The 22,003-nt window shown below is 42.3% G+C and overlaps 1 protein-coding gene across 7 annotated transcripts in view; it reads left to right on the forward strand.

The window, feature by feature from the left end:
* Nucleotides 1-1,698: 1,698 nt before the first annotated feature.
* The window catches only part of MCCC1 (methylcrotonyl-CoA carboxylase subunit 1), a 36,543-nt gene continuing 16,238 nt past the window's right edge, over nt 1,699-22,003 (forward strand). Inside the window, exons 1-11 of one of the 7 annotated variants that reach the window (XM_037908705.2) lie at nt 1,750-1,854; nt 2,785-2,917; nt 12,273-12,319; nt 12,788-12,927; nt 13,507-13,602; nt 15,389-15,510; nt 16,436-16,583; nt 17,502-17,623; nt 18,601-18,712; nt 19,249-19,330; nt 20,137-20,264. In XM_037908705.2, coding sequence (XP_037764633.1) covers nt 12,847-12,927; nt 13,507-13,602; nt 15,389-15,510; nt 16,436-16,583; nt 17,502-17,623; nt 18,601-18,712; nt 19,249-19,330; nt 20,137-20,264 — 891 coding nt within the window. In that variant the 5' untranslated portion in view covers nt 1,750-1,854; nt 2,785-2,917; nt 12,273-12,319; nt 12,788-12,846. Of the gene's footprint in view, nt 1,855-2,784; nt 2,918-9,643; nt 9,663-12,272; nt 12,320-12,784; nt 12,950-13,077; nt 13,304-13,506; nt 13,603-15,388; nt 15,511-16,435; nt 16,584-17,501; nt 17,624-18,600; nt 18,713-19,248; nt 19,331-20,136; nt 20,265-22,003 lie in introns of those variants that run through there. The other 6 variants (XM_037908702.2, XM_043522412.1, XM_037908704.2 and 3 more) reach the window with 6 other exon arrangements.

Raw genomic sequence — 22,003 nt, forward strand, 5'->3', positions numbered from 1 at the left:
CTCATTTTGGGGCCTGTCTGAGGGACCATAAAAATTCCCAAAGCTGATGCAGCTTCCCTGGATCACCCACAATGCAAATTATTACAGCAGAAACCTGAACAACAAGGTGTTTTAGTGCCATTATGTCTGGTTTAAAAATAATCAGAAGTTAGTTAATGGCAGGTATGCTCTTTGGGTCAGGGTCCATCTTCCTGTGCGTTTGGAGAGCACCTAATGTATTTTGAGCACTACTGCAATACAAATAAATACTAGGAAAGTAGAGATTTTGGATGTATTTCAGATGCTCACGGAAACTACAGGTGAATTACCCACAGCAAGTAACTGAGAAAAACAAATTTGCTCTTTATGGTGTGGGAAAAAATTACCTTAGAGGTGGCAGAGTATTTAATGCTGATCTGTCTGATGGCACTCAGAAGAGCCAAATGGTACAGAGATCCTTTATAGCCTGGCACCAAGGTCTAGTTTTCGCTGCAGAAAATCTAGTGTTTAATAGAGAAACGGGGTCAGGGCTGCAATTTGGATTAAGAATGGGTCTGAACTCTCTCCAAATCTGAAAGCATTAGAATCATAGATGATTAGGGTTGAAAGAGACCTCAGGAAGTCATCTAGTCCAATCCCCTGCTCAAAGCAGGACCAACCCCAGCTAAATCATCCCAGCCAGGGCTTTGTCAAGCCAGGCGCTAAAAACCTCTAAGGATGGAGATTCCACCACCTCCCTAGGTAACCCATTCCAGTGCTTCACCACCCTCCTAGTGAAATAGTGTTTCCTAATATCCAACCAAGACCTCCCCCACTGCAACCTGAGACCATTGCTCCTTGTTCTGTCATCTGCCACCACTGAGAACAGCCTAACTCCATCCTCTTTGGAAGCCCCCTTCAGGTAGCTGAAAGCAGCTATCAAATCCCCCCTCACTCTTCTCTTCTGCAGACCAAACAAGCCCACTTCCCTCAGCCTCTCCTCATAAGTCATGTGCCCCAACCCCCTAATCATTTTTGTTGCCCTCCGCTGGAATCTCTCCAATTTGTCCACATCCTTTCTGTAGTGGGGGGACCCAAAACTGGACGCAATACTCCAGATGTGGTCTCACCAGTGCCGAATAGAGGGGGGAAATCACTTCCTTCGATCTGCTGGCAGTGCTCCTACTAATGCAGCCCAATATGCCATTAGCCTTCGTGGCAACAAGGACACACTGCTGACTCATATCCAGCTTCTTGTCCCCTGTTATCCCCAGGTCCTTTTCTGCAGAAAAAGGTGATTGAGCAGGGGCAGGTTTCCAGGGCTCAGCACCCACAGCCAGATTTTCCAAATGGCTCAGCTCCCACCCCCCATGTAGTCTGGTTCCTAATGGAGCACTGATCTCTTTGGGGAACCCAGCCCTTAGCATGGGTCAGCCGCTCTCTGGGCTCTCAGGTACTGGGGCTGGCTGGGTTTCCACCCATCAAGGCCAGCCCTGGAGTTCAGTCCCTCGTTCTGACTCCAGCTGCCAGCCTGGGGGTGCCTGGAGCTAGGGGGAGCTGGGCCCCTGGGGAGCAATGCATGGCTCTGGGATGCATCAAATTGAGCCACCTCAGGCTCCATGGGACTTGGAAACCAGAGGGCCCCCTCTGCGCTCCCTGCCCAGGACTGGCCCCCAGCTACTCCAAGGCCCCGCCCCCTCCCCACGCTCAGCCACTGGCCAGCGGCCCTGTGCGCCCCGCCCCCGGCACTGACAGACACGGGCCCGCCCCCGCGCCCGCTCCGCGTGCCAACTGCTCTCGTCTGACCCCGCTCGGCTCCCGTCCCCGCGCAGACATGGCGGCCACGGTGCTGGTGACCGAGCGGGGCCGCCGGTGCCTGTGGGCGCTGCAGCACCAGTGAGTGCGGGGCGCGGGGGATGGCCCGGGGGTCCGCCCGGGGGTCCCGGCCCCGGCCCCGGCTCGGAGCAGCGTAGTGCCCGGGGGCTGCCCTTTGCCCTCCCTCTCCCCACAAGGCAGGTGGGCGGCCCGCCCCCCCGCCCGCCGGGCCAGAGCTGGACGCTGCCCCGCCGGGAGCCCCCCTCCCTGGGCTCCGGCTCTGTCCGCGTCCCCTCGGGGGAGGCCTCCCCGCCGCTGGGTGCTTGCCGAGCGCTCCGGACAGGTGGCGGGCTGCGGCCAGGGCCTGGCCCTGCAGCGCCCCCCTGACCCCGGTATCGATGTGGGGTCGGGCCCCCCGGGCATGACCCCGGCAGCGGTGCAGAGCCGGTCAGTGAGAAGGTCTGTGCGGCTGCATTATGTGGTCGTGCCCAAGAAACCCATTAAAGAGCCAGCGCCTAGTGGTGCTCGGGGCTGCAGAGGCAAGTAGTCGCGGGTGTAAGTTCCACCTGGAGGAGACCTACCCAGGCCAGCTCTGATCAAACTCGTGGGCTGAAAATGGAAGCGTAGCTGCAGGGTCAGGAGAGACCAGCCACCCGGAGTACGAACCTAGGGTCTTGGATGGCATCAGACTCCATTGGCGGGCTGGCTAGCTCCTGCTGCTGGCTTCAGCAGGGCTACACTTCAAGTGAGCTGTAGCTCACGAAAGCTTATGCTCAGATAAATGTGTTAGTCTCTAAGGTGCCACAAGGACTCCGCATTGTTTTTGCGAATACAGACTAACACGGCTGCTACTCTGAAACCTGTCATTATGCAAGGCACTGAATTTAGCCGTATGGAGTGGAAAAGGAATGCATCCGATGAAGTGAGCTGTAGCTCACGAAAGCTTATGCTCAAATAAATTTGTTAGTCACTGAGGTGCCACAAGTCCTCCTTTTCCTTTTGCGAATACAGACTAACACGGCTGCTACTCTGAAACTTCTATTTCTGGTGCCCTGGTTTGACCCAAGCTAGCCTGAAGATGTCTCCTGGAACTGGAATGTAGGCCTTCCAGCTGTCGTGTAGACAGGACATGGGACATAACAGGGTAATAAAACAGACTTTTGCATTAAAAAGTGTGTTTGACTGTGGAAAGGGAGGTGCATGCAGAAAACTGAAGGTAGTTCATGTGACCATGTTGTTCTAGCACATACGTTGGCGGTGGTGTAGTGAGTTCTTGTTAGCGTCTTTCCGTTCTCACTTTCTTCAGCTGATAAAATGGGACACTGATTAAATTGGGGGTTTCATATAGAGAAGTATTTTATTTTTTGAATGTATGTAATGTGCCCATTAGGCCCACAGATGATACATTTCAATAAAACATTAACATTTGCTCTCTTTGGTGAAGACAAATAATCCCCTCACCAAAGATATTTTTTGCAAACCCTGTGTTAAAAACTCAGTACAGTTCATCCTCTAGGTACAGTTTAACAGGTCGCATAAAAGAAAACATAAAACATCAAGCTTAGTTTTAGAACCCACCCCCAGTGATTACTTTTGTATCTCTTTTGGGTTATTACTAAGACATATCTCATAGTGGTACCTTAAGGGTATGTCTACACAGCAAATAAAAACCTGCAACTGGCTTGTGCCAGCCAACTAGGGCTTGGGCTACGGGGCTGTTGCATTACTTTACAGACTTCCAGGCTCAGGCTGGAGCCTGAGCTCTGGGACTCTCCCATCTCACCAGGTCCTAGAGCCCAGGCCTGAGCCCAGACATCTACACAACAATGAAATAGCCCACAGCCCGAGTTCCGTGAGCCTGAGTCTGGGCACGGGCCAGCCACGGGTGTCTAGTTGCTGTGTAGACATATTCTAAGCAATGGTTTCTATCCATCTCATCCAGACTCAACCATTGAACCAACAAGAGGGGATGCCATTTTAGATTTGGTTTTGGCGAGTAGTGAGGACCAGATAGAAGAAATGGTTGTAGGGGACAACCTTGGTTCGAGCAATTATGAGCTAATTCAGTTAAAACTAAATGGAAGAATAAAAATAGATCTGTGACTAGGGTTTTTGATTTCAAAAGGGCTAACTTTAAAAATCAAGGAAATTAGTTAGGGAAGTGGATTGGACTGAAGAACTTGTGGATCTAAAGGCAGAGGAGGCCTGGAATTACTTCAGGTCAAAGCTGCAGAAACTATCAGAAGCCTGCATCCCAAGAAATGGGGAAAAAATTCATAGGCAGGAGTTGTAGACCAAGCTGGATGAACAAGCATCTCAGAGAGGTGATAAAGAAAAAGCAGAAAGCCTATAAGGAGTGGAAGATGGGAGGGATTAGCAAGGAAAGATACCTTATTGAGGTCAGAACATGTAGGGATAAAGTGAGAAAGGCCAAAAGCCATGTAGAGTTGGACCTTGCAAAGGGAATTAAAACCAATAGTAAAAGGTTCTATAGTCATATAAATAAGAAAACAAAGAAAGAAGAAGTGGGACTGCTAAACACTGAGGATGGAGTGGAGGTTAAGGATAATCTAGGCATGGCCCAATATCTAAACATATGCTTTGCTTCAATCTTTAATGAGGGTAATGAGGATCTTAGGGATAATGGTAGGATGACAAATGGGAATGAGGATATGGTGGTAGATATTACCACGTCCAAGATAGAAGCCAAACTCGAACAGGTTAATGGGACTAAATTGAGGGGCTGAGATACTCTTAATCCAAGAATATTAAAGGAACTGGCACACGAAATTGCAAGCGCCATTAGCAAGAATTTTTAATGAATCTGTAAACTCAGGGGTTGTACCATATGACTGGAGAATTGCTAACATAGTTACTATTTTTAAGAAAGGGAAAAAAAAGTGATCCAGATAACTACAGGCCTGTTAGTTTGACATCTGTAGTATGCAAGATCTTGGAAAAAATTTTGAAAGAGAAGGTAGTTAAGGATATTGATATCAGTGGTAATTGGGACAAAAGGTAGATCACGCCAAACCAACCTGATCTGCTTTGAGAAGTTTCAGAGTAGCAGCCGTGTTAGTCTGTATCCGCAAAAAGAAAGGGCGTACTTGTGGCACCTTAGAGACTAACAATTTTATTTGAGCATAAGCTTTCGTAAGCTACAGCTCACTTCATCAGATGCATGCAGTGGAAAATACAGTAGGGAGATTTTATATACACAGAGAACATGAAACAATGGGTTACAATCTACAGACCACACAGACTATGCTGACAGATTGTGCCACACGCTTTCAAAGAAACTGCGGAACCACCTGATCAACATCCTCTACAGCAAAGAGGGAAAGATTAAGAATGAGCTCTCAAAACTGGATACTCTCATAAAAAAAAACAACCTTCCACACAAACTTCCTCGTGGCTGGACTTTACAAAAACTAGACAAGCCATTTACAACACACACTTTGCTTCTCTACAAAAGAAAAGGGACACTAAACTATCTAAACTACTACATGTCACAAGGGGCCACAACAGTGGTTCCCTTAACCCACCCAGCAATATTGTTAATCTATCCAGCTATACTCTTAGCCCAGCAGAAGAATCTGTCCTATCTCAGGGCCTTTCCTTCTGCCCCTCCACCCCCTGATGATGATACAGTTCTGTGGTGACCTAGAATCCTATTTTCGATGTCTCCGACTCAAGGAATATTTCCAACACACCTCTGAACAGCATACTAACCCACAGAGACCTTCCTCCCAACACTACAGAAAGAAGGATTCTGGGTGGACTCCTCCTGAATGTCGAAACAATAGACTGGACCTCTACATAAAGTGCTTCCGCCGACGTGCACGGGCTGAAATTGTGGACAAGCAGCATCACTTGCCCCATAACCTCAGCTGTGCAGAACACAGTGCCGTCCACAGCCTCAGAAACAACTCTGACATCATAATCAAAAAGGCTGACAAAGGAGGTGCCCTCGTCATCATGAATAGGTCGGAATATGAACAAGAGGCTGCTAGGCAGCTCTCCAACACCACATTCGACAAGCCATTACCCTCTGATCCCACTGAGGGTTACCAAAAGAAACTACACCATCTGCTCAAGAAACTCCCTGAAAAAGCACAATAGCAAATCCACACAGACACACCCCTAGAACCCTGAGCAGGGGTATTCTATCTGCTACCCAAGACCCATAAACCTGGAAATCCTGGACGCCACATCATCTCAAGCATTGGCACCCTGACAGCAGGATTGTCTGGCTATGTAGATTCCCTCCTCAGGCCCTATGCTACCAGCACTCCTAGCTATCTTCGAGACACCACTGACTTCCTGAGGAAACTACAATCCATCGGTGAGCTTCCTGAAAACACCATTCTAGCCACTGTGGATGTAGAAGCCCTCTACACCAACATTCCACACAAAGATGGACTACAAGCCATCAGGAACAGCATCCCCGATAATGTCACAGCAACCCTGGTGGGTGAACTTTATGACTTTGTCCTCACCCATAACTGTTTCACATTTGGGGACAATGAATCATAGAATCATAGAATCATAGAATATCAGGGTTGGAAGGGACCCCAGAAGGTCATCTAGTCCAACCCCCTGCTCAAAGCAGGACCAAGTCCCAGTTATATCATCCCAGCCAGGGCTTTGTCAAGCCTGACCTTAAAAACCTGTAAGGAAGGAGATTCTACCACCTCCCTAGGTAACGCATTCCAGTGTTTCACCACCCTCTTAGTGAAAAAGTTTTTCCTAATATCCAATCTAAACCTCCCCCATTGCAACTTGAGACCATTACTCCTCGTTCTGTCATCTGCTACCATTGAGAACAGTCTAGAGCCATCCTCTTTGGAACCCCCTTTCAGGTAGTTGAAAGCAGCTATCAAATCCCCCCTCATTCTTCTCTTCTGCAGACTAAACAATCCCAGCTCCCTCAGCCTCTCCTCATAAGTCATGTGCTCTAGACCCCTAATCATTTTTGTTGCCCTTCGCTGGACTCTTTCCAATTTATCCACATCCTTCTTGTAGTGTGGGGCCCAAAACTGGACACAGTACTCCAGATGAGGCCTCACCAGTGTCGAATAGAGGGGAACGATCACGTCCCTCGATCTACTCGCTATGCCCCTACTTATACATCCCAAAATGCCATTGGCCTTCTTGGCAACAAGGGCACACTGCTGACTCATATCCAGCTTCTCGTCCACTGTCACCCCTAGGTCCTTTTCCGCAGAACTGCTGCCTAGCCATTCGGTCCCTAGTCTGTAGCGGTGCATTGGGTTCTTCCGTCCTAAGTGCAGGACCCTGCACTTATCCTTATTGAACCTCATCAGATTTCTTTTGGCCCAATCCTCCAATTTGTCTAGGTCCTTCTGTATCCTATCCCTCCCCTCCAGCGTATCTACCACTCCTCCCAGTTTAGTATCATCCGCAAATTTGCTGAGAGTGCAATCCACACCATCCTCCAGATCATTTATGAAGATATTGAACAAAACCGGCCCCAGGACCGACCCCTGGGGCACTCCACTTGACACCGGCTGCCAACTAGACATGGAGCCATTGATCACTACCCGTTGAGCCCGACAATCTAGCCAGCTTTCTACCCACCTTATAGTGCATTCATCCAGCCCATACTTCCTTAACTTGCTGACAAGAATGCTGTGGGAGACCGTGTCAAAAGCTTTGCTAAAGTCAAGAAACAATACATCCACTGCTTTCCCTTCATCCACAGAACCAGTAATCTCATCATAAAAGGCGATTAGATTAGTCAGGCATGACCTTCCCTTGGTGAATCCATGCTGACTGTTCCTGATCACTTTCCTCTCCTCTAAGTGCTTCAGGATTGATTCTTTGAGGACCTGCTCCATGATTTTTCCAGGGACTGAGGTGAGGCTGACTGGCCTGTAGTTCCCAGGATCCTCCTTCTTCCCTTTTTTAAAGATGGGCACTACATTAGCCTTTTTCCAGTCATCCGGGACTTCCCCCGTTCGCCACGAGTTTTCAAAGATAATGGCCAAGGGCTCTGCAATCACAGCCGCCAATTCCTTCAGCACTCTCGGATGCAATTCGTCCGGCCCCATGGACTTGTGCACGTCCAGCTTTTCTAAATAGTCCCTAACCACCTCTATCTCTACAGAGGGCTGGCCATCTCTTCCCCATTTTGTGATGCCCAGCGCAGCAGTCTGGGAGCTGACCTTGTTAGTGAAAACAGAGGCAAAAAAAGCATTGAGTACATTAGCTTTTTCCACATCCTCTGTCACTAGGTTGCCTCCCTCATTCAGTAAGGGGCCCACACTTTCCTTGGCTTTCTTCTTGTTGCCAACATACCTGAAGAAACCCTTCTTGTTACTCTTGACATCTCTTGCTAGCTGCAGCTCCAGGTGCGATTTGGCCCTCCTGATATCTTTCCTACATGCCCGAGCAATATTTTTATACTCTTCCCTGGTCATATGTCCAACCTTCCACTTCTTGTAAGCTTCTTTTTTATGTTTAAGATCCGCTAGGATTTCACCATTAAGCCAAGCTGGTCGCCTGCCATATTTACTATTCTTTCGACTCATCGGGATGGTTTGTCCCTGTAACCTCAACAGGGATTCCTTGAAATACAGCCAGCTCTCCTGGACTCCCTTCCTTCACTGTATACCTTCAAATCAGCAGCACTGCTATGGTTACCCGCATGGCCCCACAGTATGCCAACATTTTTATGGCTGACTTAGAATAACGCTTCCTCAGCTCTCATCGCCTAATGCCCCTACTCTACTTGAACTACATTGATGACATCTTCATCATCTGGACCCATGGAAAAGAAGCCCTTAAGGAATTCCACCATGATTTCAACAATTTCCATCCCACCATCAACCTCAGCCTGGACCAGGTTGCTAATAAGCAATGGTCACATAAACACTACCCTATACCGGAAACCTACTGACCGCTATACTTACCTACATGCCTCCAGCTTTCATTCAGACCACACCACATGATCCATTGTCTACAGCCAAGCTCTACGATACACACGCATTTGCTCCAACCCCTCAGACAGAGACAAACACCTACAAGAGCTCTATCAAGCGTTCTTACAACTACAGTACCCACCTGCTGAAGTGAAGAAACAGATTGACAGAGCCAGAAGAGTACCCAGAAGTTACCTGCTACAGGACGGGCCCAACAAAGAAAATAACAGACGACCACTAGCCGTGACCTTCAGCCCCCAACTAAAACCTCTCCAACGCATCATCAAGGATCTACAACCTATCCTGAAGGACAACCCATCACTCTCGCAGATCTTGGGAGACAGGCCAGTCCTGTCTTACAGACAGCCCCCCAACCTGAAGCAAATACTCACCAGCAACCACACACCGCACAACAAAAACACTAACCCAGGAACCTATCCTTGCAACAAAGCCCGTTGCCAACTGTGTCCACATATCTATTCAGGGGACACCATCATAGGGCCTAATCACATTAGCCACGCTATCAGAGGCTTGTTCACCTGCACATCTACCAGTGTGATATATGCCATCATATGCCAGCAATGTTCCTCTGCCATTTACATTGGCCAAACTGGACGGTCTCTATGTAAAAGAATAAATGGACACAAATCAGACGTCAAGAATTATAACATTCAAAAACCAGTCGGAGAACACTTCAATCTCTCTGGTCACTCGATTACAGACCTTAAAGTCACAATACTACAACAAAAAAACTTCAAAAACAGATTCCAACAAGAGACTGCTGATTTGGAATTAATTTGCAAACTGGACACCATTAAATTATGCTTGAATAAAGACTGGGAGTGGATGTGTCATTACACAAAGTAAAACTATTTCCCCATGTTTATTCCCCCCCGCACTGTTCCTCACACGTACTTGTCAACTGCTTGATTATCACTACAAAAGGTGGGGTTTTTTGGTTTTCCCCCCGCCCTCCTGCTGGTAATAGCTCACCTTACTTGATCACTCTCATTACAGTGTGTATGGTAACACCAATTGTTTCATGTTCTCTGTGTATATAAAATCTCCCTGCTGTATTTTCCACTGCATGCATCTGATGAAGTGAGCTGTAGCTCACGAAAGCTTATGCTCAGATAAATTTGTTAGTCTCTAAGGCGCTACAAGTACTCCTTTTCTTTCTTTGAGAAGGTAACAGATTTTTTAGACAAAGGAAATGCAGTGGATCTAATTTACCTCCGTTTCACTAAGGCATTTTATATGGTTCCACATGGGGAATTATTAGGTAAATTGGAAAAGATGGGGATCAACATGAAAATTGAAAGGTGAATAAGGAACTGCTTAAAGGGGAGACTACAATGGGTCACGTTGAAAGGTGAACTGTCAGGCTGGAGGGAGGTTACCAGTGGAGTTCCTCAGGGATCGGTTTTGGGACCAATCTTATTTAATCTTTTTATGACTGACCTTGGCACAAAAAGTGGGAATGTGCTAATAAAGTTTGCGGATGACACAAAGCTGGGAGGTATTGCCAATTCAGAGAAGGACTATCATACAGGAAGATCTGGATAACCTTGTAAACTGGAGTAATAGTAATAGGATGAAATTTAACAGTGAAAAGTGTAAGGTCATGCATTTAGGGATTAATAACAAGAATTTTTGTTATAAGCTGGGGACACATTTCTTGGAAGTAACAGAGGAGGAGAAGGACCTCAGAATATTGGTTGATCACAGCCGCCAATGTGATATGGCCATGAAAAAAGCTAATGCGGTCTTGGGATGCGTCAGGCGAGGTATTTCCAGTAGAGATAAGGAGATGTTAGTACTGTTATACAAGGCACTGGTGAGACCTCACCTGGAATACTGTGTGCAGTTCTGGTCTCCCATGTTTAGGAAGGATGAATTCAAACTGGAACAGGTACAGAGAAGGGCTACTAGGATGATCCGAGGAATGGAAAACCTGTCTTAGGAAAGGAGACTCAAAGAGCTTGGCTTGTTTAGCCTAACCAAAAGAAGGCTGAGGGGAGATATGATTCCCCTCTATAAATATATCAGAAGGATAAATACCAGAGAGGGAGAGGAATTATTTAAGCTCAGTACCAATGTGGACACGAGATCAAATGGATATAAACTGGCCATCAGGAACTTTAAACTTGAAATTAGATGAAGGTTTCTAACCATCAGAGGAGTTAAGTTCTGGAACAGCCTTCCAAGGGGAGCAGAGGGGGCAAAAGACATATCTGGCTTCAAGACTAAGCTTGATAAATTTATGGAGGAGATGATATGATGGGATAGCCTAATTTTGGCAATTAACTGATCTTTGACTATTAGCGGTAAATATGCCCATTGGCCTATGATGGGATGTTCGATGGGGTGGGATCTGAGTTACTACAGAGAATTCTTTCCTGGATGTCTGGCTGGTGAGTCTTGCCCACATGCTCAGGGTTTAGCTGATCGCCATATTTGGGGTTGGGAAGGAATTTTCCTTCAGGGCAGATTGGCAGAGGCCCTGGGAGTTTTTTGCCTTCCTCTGTAGCGTGGGGCACGGGTCGCTTGCTGGAGGATTCTCTGCACCTTGAAGTCTTTAAACCATGAGTTGAGGACTTCAATAGCTCAGACGTAGATTAGGGGTTTGTTACAGGAGTGGGTGGGTGAGATTCTGTGGCCTGCGTTGTGCAGGAGGTCAGACTAGATGATCATAATGGTCCCGTCTGACCTTAAAGTCTATGATTCTATGAGTCTGTGATTGGAGGCTGAATATCTTTTCTGCACTGTTTCTGATTACATGCAGAGGGGATTGCCAAAATTTTGTTCATTTCCCTTAGCTGATGTGGTTTAGCAAATGCATGGATTATTAACCAAAGTTATGTCTTAAACTCACTGCCCACGTTGAACCACCAGGATCTAGTAATCTGTTCCAAGTGTGTCTCTTTCACTTTGTTGCCAGTGATCCAATCTAAATTTTAATTTATGTGCTAATTAAAACACTTAAGTGTACTACTTAAAATGTCTCTCTGCCCATATAACATTCTCTACCTAAATATCTCTAATTTGCCTTGCTAACTACTTCTGTATTTGATCCAAAGTTCTGATAACTCTATCCTGCTTGTATTTCTTTCTTCGCTCTTGGCAACATCTCTCTTGAGTCCACTTTCCACCTAACCTTTTTTCTGTGGACTTCATACATTCTTGAACATGGTACTGTGTACCTTGAAACACCTCCTGTTTAATAACCACATTTTGACCACACTGTCCTTTAAAAGGTTTTAAAAAAATCTATTCCTCAAAGTATTCCAATCTTAATGCCTCTTAGCACTCTGTTTTTGTTTTGATTGGATTGTGATCTATTGTGCATGTAACTTCATTTGAGGAGGGACTTGTTTTATGTTTGGCACACACCTTCATATATGCTGACAGTACTATATAAATACTAAGTGATCAAAAAATTCAAAACTGTGTTAGTAGTAACCTTGGTGCACCCAAGAATAGAAATAGCGCAGTTATACCCTACTTTAATGTTTTTTCTTTATTATAATCCTATTTGTTTACTATTTTGTGCAGAAAATTGATTTGGGGACAAAGATGCCTGAAATTTGCTTCAACAACAGGTATTACGCTATTTTCTTTATCCATATATGCTGTAAATATGTTAATAACATTAATAGCATTGAAATTAACTCAAGAACATCAGTTGTAGGAAAAATTAGAAAGTCAGAGTTTATTTTATAAGTGCTCAATTGAGTAAATTTCCCAAGAAATACTCCATATATTAGATCTAATGAGAAGCACCTGGAAATGTCATGAAGATTTTAAGGAATTTCATTTGCCTTTAGTCATATTTATGTTTGTAATTTTCTTTCCTCAGAGACTCTTTTAGATACAAAGGGTACAAAATCCATGTAATAGCCAGTCATTTTTTTAAAAAAATAACAATGAAGTACTTAAATAATATACTAAAGATTGTAATAGAAGTTTGTAATATAATTTAAACTGTGACAGTATTTTCATATCATGTAACATGGAAAGGTATAGATTGGTCATATATGTGTAAAACCTGACTTTGCTTCTTTAAATAGAAAGAAGAAACATAGAGAAGGTCCTCATTGCAAACCGAGGAGAAATTGCATGCAGGGTGATGCGGACGGCCAGAAAGATGGGTGTGAAGTCTGTAGCAGTTTACAGTGATGCAGACAAGAATTCCATGCATGTTGCAATGGTGAAGTATACTAATTAAAAATGTAAGGCCCAATCCTGCAAACACTTACGCACACAAGTAATTTTATTCATATGAGTAGTTCCATTGACTTAAATGAGGCTGCTTAGATGAATAAAGTTACTTGCATGCATAAGTTTGCAGGATCAGGCCTTTAATTATTAAATGAAAATGAAATTGTATGGGGAAGAGTTTTCTTAAATGATATCAATACCAAAAGAGGTGTCAGTGGACTAGTGCAGTAGATTTTCACTTCTGAAGCCCTAGATTCAAATTCTGCGTGAATCACAAAGAAAAATATGTTGAGTTTTATTCTAGGCCTCTGAATACATCACAAAACAGCAGAGAATTTCGCTTTCTAAAATCAAGAAGGGTCCAGGTTAGTGGCCAGTTGTCTCTATTTCTATAAAAAATGACAAAATTAAGTTCATCCAGTTGAGTTCCTTTCTGAAGAGCAAACAGTTTAAATTGTTTGTTAGCATTTTTATAAATGATAAAATGGGCCCCCGAATTAAGGTTTAAATTTGCTTTTCAGTTGTCTAATAGCTGATCCAATAGTAATGTATATTTCTTTTACAATAGGCAGATGAAGCATATTTCATTGGTCCGGCTGCCTCTCAGCAGAGCTACTTAGCTATGGAAAAAATAATACGAGTGGCCAAAATATCAACAGCACAGGTAAATATAACTACGCTGCCCCTCCTAAATTATGCACTTTGATTAGGCCTGCCTTATACTGTGGCTTCCCTATGAAAAACTGTATTTCTCCTTTTAAGAACAGTTAAAGGGTTCCTCTGAGTACATGGGAAAATTCAGTTTCTAATTTAACCTTTGGGTTTGAGTTAAAAAGTAAAGATAAAATTGCTGAGGAAAGTGCCCTAAATGTTTATTCATATAAGGTGTCCTTAGCCTCTGTTTGCCAGAAGCTGGGAATGGCTGACAGGAGATGGGTCACCTGATGATTACCTGTTCTGTTCATTCCCTCTGAAGCACCTGGCCTTGGCCAATGTCGGAAGACAGGATACTGGGCTAGTTGGACCTTTTTTCTGACCCAGTATGGCCGTTCTTATGTAAGGTGCAGGTTGTTTTGTTCTAAACAACACATGCCGTAGTATTATCCTCTTTGTGTCTGTTCTCAGCTTATTGTATCTTTCACGTCACAATGTAGGTTTAAGATGCTTTCTTTTTATAGTTAAAATAATGACATTTTAAATTAAAGGTTGTCTGCTTTGATCAAAACTTATATGCATGAGATATTATTTTATTTATATAAGGTAACACCTTCAAAAATACTGATGTTTTATTTTCAAAAGTGACATCAATAAGACTTAGGCTCCTAAATCCTGAAGGCGTTTTTGAAAATGAGACTTAGGCTCCTCGGTCAATCATGCACTTTTGAAAATGTTATCCAAGCAGCATAAAGTGTTGTAAGCCCTTTACATAGGACTTGAAGCTCAAAACATACCTAGTTTGCTTTACTCAATGGGACTACGTACATAAGTAATATTACTCTCCTATGGAAATATTTGCAGGATTGGGCCCAAGTAATAAAACCACTCCCTGTTCCAGATTGCTGAAATTATAATCTAAAGGCTTGGTCCCACAATTTAATTATTCCTGCAGATATATTTACTTCTGAGCAGAGTTCCACTGACATCAGGGGGACTCTGCACAGGACTAACTATACTTAGGCTTGGAGGGATCAGATTTTTATCGGTAAATGTCAGTAAACATCAATTTCACCAAACACATAAAAACTGACAAAAAAAAAATTTTCCGTCAATAATAATTGAAATTTATAGATAGGCAAAGTAAGAAAAATGCTGCTTGAGAACCTATTAGAATTTGATTTAAGGATATTTACTGTTATTTACTGATATTTATTTATTTTGATGTCATGTTGACAATTTGTTTTAATGGTTATAAATTTCAACTTTTTGAAATCAACGTCTACTATCATTAAAAAGTGGTCTGACTCACTCTCTTGCGGGACACCCCTCTATAATTTCTTGCAACTGTGAACATTTAAATTGATAAAACAGAAAAACATGCTTAAAAATAAACATTGATATTATCCATTAAAATTATTTTTAAAAAATCAGATTCTGCCTGGCCTAACTATACTCATGGATGTAACTGTTTGCAGGATCAAGTGCTAAATAGACAGCATGCACAAAGCCACAGAGGAACGAAGCAACATAAAAAGTTTCCTTCAAATTAACCATTAATTGGTAGTCTTGTTATTATTACTGATCACCCATTACTTAATTGCTCGACCGACCTACCTACCCACCCTTTAGTTTTTCTTAATTGTATTCCTGGTTACTGATGTTTTTTATCCATGGTATGTTCCATCCCATGTTTCCCTCCCTCCCCCCACAAAGCCTTCTATATAAACCTGTAGTTTTAGGGTGATATGGGTTACGTGGTGTAAAGTAGGCTGCTAACCTTCATTCTGTTTTAGGCTATTCATCCAGGGTATGGTTTCCTCTCAGAAAACACAGAGTTTGCCGAGCTGTGCAAACAAGAGGGAATCATCTTCATAGGCCCTCCTTCATCTGCTATCAGAGATATGGGTATTAAGAGGTATCTGTTTCTGATTTTTTACTCATTTCGATGTGTGACTTACAGTTTAGTGAATTTGTCTTCATTATTAACGAAGATTTTTTACTTAGCTGTTTTGCTCCTTACATTTTTGTTGATTTTTCTATATAACCTACTGTACAATGCTTCAAACTTTTCATAGTTCTGGGATGAATATAAATATAGGAACAATCAAGATTCTTCAGTTAGTAAGATTTTAATAATTACATGCATAGGCTGGTCTAGGATCCTCTAGGATTAGTGCTTTGCATATTCCTACAGAAGGACCTAGGTTCAATACCCAGATCTTTACACTTTGGGTCAAAAAGGGTTGGAAGCACTGTGGGAGCTCTACTCAGAGTCTCTCAATGGTGGTGGAAGGAAGCATCTTGTGATTCTGCAGTGACTTGTAGCTGTTCTTGAATGGTGTTGATGGGAAGAGAAGCCTATGCCACATTCTTGGGCCAAGGGAAAATTTGCCAGAGCATGAGATATAAATAGAATGATGGAAATTAAGGGCTGCTTAATCACTAACCCTTTGACAAATAAATCAACATTATTAATCAAGCATAAAACACATTATCTGAATTAATTTGGTACCTGCATAGAGGATCATTTTACAATGTGTATTAACGTACTGTGTGATTTAATTAGTGTTATGTGAATATTTTCTATTCCTGTTCCTCTTATGCTCCTAAGAATAAAAAAAATTATGTGGATGCTGAACTACACCAAATTAGGGTCCCTATCGGAAAGACATTTATGCACCAGCATAACTTTATTCATCTGAGTAGTCCCATTGAGGTAAATGGAAGTAGTCACGTGCATAAAGTTAAGCATGCGTGCAGTGTTTACAGATCAGAGGCCTCTTGTAAGAAACAGCTATTATCGTTGCCATTTTAAATATTAAAAAAATATTTTTTTGAAGCACCTCCAAGGCTATAATGTCTGCTGCTGGGGTTCCTGTCATTGAAGGTTATCATGGTGAAGATCAGTCTGACGAATGTCTAAAGGAACATGCCCGGAGAATTGGGTATCCAGTAATGATTAAAGCAGTTCGTGGAGGTGGAGGAAAGGTAAGGAAAACCCATGCAAACTCGTTTTACCTGACTGAAGTTAATGCTACTAATACATATACCACTACTGCTACAGCCTCCCTTCTGTTTTGTGTAACTGAATTCTATAAAAGGAATCTTATCGGTAAGGTGACTGGAAGCAAGTTATTTTAATTTGAAGTTAATAAAATAATGTCCAGCACAGCATTGTGAATTCTTTCATTGTGCTTTCCTTTTATTCAGTCAGTCGGGCCAAATTGCTCGTATAAACTGGTAGAGCTCCATTGACTTAAATGGAGCTCCTGCAATATACACTAGCAAAACATTTGGCCGATTGTGTTGTACAGGTGAAGTTGTATGAGAGTCAATCATTGTTTAATGACAGCCTCTGTTGTGATTATTTTTTTTAATGGTGGTTTTAAGTTTGTGAATGTTGCATAGATAGATTCTTAGAAATACCTGGATACCTTCAGTGTGTAGCTATTATTTATTACCTGATGACCTCCCTGATGAAACGCGAAAAGAACCTGCATAAAAGTTTCATGGTGGAGCTCCAGGTTTCTCTCAATGATTTCCATAACAAATGTACATATTTTGTTAAGAAAAACAGTGTTTTCTGTCTGCCAGCGATGAAATCTCAGCATGAGATCCAAAAGTCAAATTGAGTTCTGTACTTTACACCAGGGCAACAACATTATCTTTAAGTTATAGCTTTAGTGACACTTTTATTTTCTGTGGGATTTGCAAAGATTAACTGTTTGGAAGTTAGTAAATAATTCTATTGATTCATAAGAAGGAATAGAATTCTTTTATTGGTAAACACATATTTTAATTGTTTGTTTTAGTCATTCGCCAGATTTCCCACTGGTGGAGATTTTTTTTAACTGTGATATACTTGTTCTTTAGTAGATATTTAGATAACCTTATGTTGTATCTTAGGGTATGAGAATTGCTCAGTCAGAAAAGGAGTTCCTGGACCAACTAGAATCAGCCAGGAGAGAAGCAAAGAAGTCTTTCAATGATGATGCCGTGCTGATAGAAAAATTTGTAGACAATCCAAGGTGAGAGAAGTGGATTATATTTTTAATACTAAAAATATTTTTAAAAAACAGTACAACATTTTTATGCAAGATGGGATAATTTGTGTCTGATACAGTATTGCACACTTTCTGCACTTGTATAAAAATAGGGCAGAATTATTAATTTTACAAAGTGTGAAGTGGATGACAGTGACTTTGAATGATAATTTATAACAAATCTGGCTGTCTTGGTGACATATTTGCAGCATCCTAATGGTGGTGTTGTGGAGAGAGACCTAGATATCATATACTGTATATGTTATGGCAATGACATGCCTAGTTGGTACATCAGCCTTCTGACCTTACCATTCTTTTAGTCTAAAGGAAACAATGTGTAGTAGTGCTTAAGGCACAGAAATAGGAGTCAGAAAGAGAACCATAATCTACCTCAGATGTCCTGTATGTACTCAGAGAAGTCACTTAATCTCTCGCCTCAGTCTGCACAATGGGGATGATAATACTTCATTTCCATTTATGCTGTAAACTGAGCTCATTAACTTTCATAAAGCTCTTTTGACATATACAGATACAAGGTGTTATAGATTGCAAAGCAGTAGTATTCTTGGCATACACCTTGTTGAACATGTAGTAGGTAGGTACATATAAATACTTTCAGCTGAAGGTACCAGGAGATTAGACTGACCAAAAACTAATACAGAAGTAGTGGACTCTAAATATTTTTTTCTCAAACTCATGAAGTTTCAATACAATGATCATAAAGTTCAAAATCTCATTTGAACTTGTGGCTTTAGGAGGTATAATATGTTTCACTGAGTCAGTTAACAGAATCATGCTGATCTACAACTGGATCCAAGAGGGCAGGCCCTTATAGCTGTACGGAACCCTATTAAAGTCAATGGCGTGCTGTGCAAGTGTCTGCCTCAGTGAAACGGATTGCAAAATTGAGGCCTTAGCGATCTTTAGTAGAATGCATTGAAACATTTGTTACTGTGAAACAGGCATGTTGAAGTCCAGGTGTTTGGTGACCAGCATGGCAATGCAGTCTATTTGTTTGAAAGAGATTGCAGTGTGCAGAGAAGACACCAGAAAATCATTGAAGAAGCTCCTGGGGTAAGTGGAGGGTTCCTAAATGGAGTTGATAAAGTAATATGATTTTGAATTTTTTGTACACATCTGTCTGCTTTCTACATCAGTGTCCATTCTGCAACTGAAATAAATAAATCTCAGAACCTTTTTGCATTTTATTTTATTTGGTTTTTGAGCTCCAGAGACAAAACCGAAGGTTAGAACATAGGATTTTACTCTAGTGAATTAAACCATTGTGCCATCTAGCTTGGTATCCTACTTTGGGAAGTGGCCAGTACTTGATGCTTCAGAAGAAGGGAAAAAACTCCCACTTAACCTATAATTGTCCAACATTTTGCATGTTATATTTATTTCTGTCAATTTATCAAAGATTCTCTACCTTCAAGTTTTAGGACATAAGCTGATTGCTCCTTGGGTCAGGAAGCAAAGATTTTAAATATAATATGGTTCAGGATTTTACTGCAGTTTTTATAAAGATGGCATAGTATGCGCATACAGTAGGCATGATATCTGTGAGGCTCTCAGTAATGTGTAATCTCTTTTTATCATTACATTCACAGCCAGAAATTGAGCCTGAAGTGAGAAGGAAACTTGGAGAAGCTGCTGTCAAAGCAGCTAAAGCTGTGAACTACGTGGGAGCAGGTACGTCAGGTTTAACTTCCTCCTCGTGCCTGCCTCTTAAGTTAATAGAGCCTTGAACCTCAAGTCAAATGACATTTTCTTGTTCTGGAGCATGATACACACTTGTAGCATTTTTTTTTTTTAACTTTCATGTAGTTGTCACATAGTAAATAAGTTCCAAGATAGCAAAACTTAGTATGAACCCCCTGTCCAGAGTGGTATAGGACTACAAAAGAGGAAAAGCTAAGAAGTCTGAAAGTGAATAAGTCAGCCAAATAGTTTAATATATGAATGCACATCAGATTACGTGGGCAAAGTGTTTTATCATTCACCTTGCAAACAACAAAATGTCAGTGTTCAAACTTCTGGGCCTTCTCTAAAAATAATCCCATGGAAAACAGCTGTATTTTCTAGTATATTTACTAGATGAAAATCAGTTTAGAAAAATATTAACACCTCTGATTCTTTTCAAGATATTCTTTGGAAGGGAAGTCTTTTAAATTAGCATAGGACAGTTCTTCCTGAAGGTTCCTGAAGTACTTTATAAATATCATACACACAACACTACTGAAATGCAGCTGCTTCTGGAGAGAAGAGTGGCAGTGCACCAGCACAGAATGTCTTGGGATAATAAAGGTGTGCTGAGATTTGATCCAGTGGTTTCAGGCAATTTAGATGTTTCAGACCTGATGCCCAGACCATTAACTCACCTCTCCAGTTTTGTCAAAACATTTTTGTCCAGCTGCAAATCACTAAATGTTTTTAGATGGCCACCCAGTAGAAAGCCTTCCTGTCTCAGTGAAATGTCTGCTTATTAAATATTTCAGGAACCGTGGAATTTATTATGGACTCTCAACATAATTTCTACTTTATGGAGATGAACACCAGGCTGCAAGTGGAGCACCCAGTTACTGAGATGATCACAGGGACTGACTTGGTGGAGTGGCAGCTTAGGGTAAGGGATAACTAATTTTAATTGTAAGGGTAGCAGGGATGGATGGTGTCTATCTAGTGGTCTAGTGCGGTAATGCTCGCCATTGTTGTGTGCAGGATGCTGATCCCTCACTTCCATGGTTGGGAGTGATTCCTATTGCTCCACAGCACCCTCCCTCCCTCCCTCCCCATTTAATAAAGGAGCATTGTGGAAAGGCTTTCAGTAGGATCCCCACACAGTCCTCCTCACAGCAAAAAGTCCTCTCCACAGAGTTCAATAGTGGGAGGCAGAGGAGGGCGCAAATCTCTGTTCTCCTCTTAGGGGGAGTAAATACCTACAACTTGGATCGTCAGGCGTTTACTTCCCCCTTGTGGGTGGAAATTGTGTGTGCTTTTGAGACCAGTGTGGGGAGAGGGGTCTGATTGTGGTTGTCCTTGCTGGCTGGTTACCATGACCCTGCTACAGATTTCTCCATGGCATTTTACCCTTAAAATGTTTCCTGGATTTACCCTGAAACTAGTGTATTTTCCCATACTTTTCTAGCTTTCTATCCTGATTTCTTTTGAGGGAATAACATGGTCCCTGTTGACCGATAATTTTAAAAATCCTGTGTAATTAGAAACGCCTCCTGTGAAACCTTTTCTTAAGCTTGTGTACAGAGTAGAGTATATGAATGAAGGGAATGATTGACTAGATTCTAGCAATGATGGCAACTAGCAAATTTTTCCAGCCACTTAGAAGGAGTTTCTTCTCCCTAATAAAATCTTGTTTTCCAGATGAGCAGGCTTTTATTGTTCAGTGCTTTATAGGCTCAGCTTTTTTTAATTGAACCATTGCAGTAAGAGGAAGAAAAAGCATTTTTCATTGTGCTTCAGTTTTGTGGAATGTTGTAAGATCATCTTACAGTTATAGAACTTTGGAAATAATTGTCTTTCAAAATCCTTTAAATTGTGACTTTCTTCCTGGGGAGAGAGGAAGGAATAACTTCAACATTTATCAGAATTAAACCTAAATCTATTCACCCATCACTTGTTTCTCATCAGTTGTGAGGTTACTTGTGTTCAGAAGAAGGGTCCTCCTCCTTCCCCAGTCCATCTTCTCCTTCTCTTTGATCCTGCTGTCAGATAACAATATAGAATTTGTGGCATTGCTCTCATTCCTGGACAATAGACTGATATCACAAACATAGGATTATGACGTTCTCTCTGGATCAACAAGCAGCTGAGTTGCAGGAATAAATTGTTATCCAAATACACACATTTGAAATAGGAAATACAGAAAATGGCTAGTGAACTCCATTGTTTTGTGTATGAATGTTTTTTAAGTTGGTTGCAATGTAAAAGTCTCTTCTTACTTGATATTGCAGCCATTGTATTCCTTGGTTGGACAACTGATACATCAAAGTGTAAGATATGTTGGCCATGGAAAAAACCTAGACCTGAAACAAGGCAAAAATGATCAATGTATTGCAATCCTTTCTCAGCCGTGTTTATCCAAGAGCCAGGACAGCCAAACCACTTAACTTGGTGTTTTTTGTAGCTCCTTGACCTATTGTCTTACGTTGAAGTTGACAGTTGTTCTTATTGTATGGTTGTGAACAGTACCTTGCCTTTGTGCAGATTGTATATGTATAACTTTATATCTTATTTAGTTTCCATCTGTTATTCGCTACAATCAAAAGTTTGTGTGTCTGTACACACAAGATATCTGCATCCATGTGCTAGTGCTCTGATCCAACCTGTTCGGGTTGCTCCCAGGTG

The sequence above is a fragment of the Chelonia mydas genome, chromosome 9 (genome assembly GCF_015237465.2).
Source record: "Chelonia mydas isolate rCheMyd1 chromosome 9, rCheMyd1.pri.v2, whole genome shotgun sequence".
Classification (NCBI taxonomy): domain Eukaryota; kingdom Metazoa; phylum Chordata; order Testudines; family Cheloniidae; genus Chelonia; species Chelonia mydas.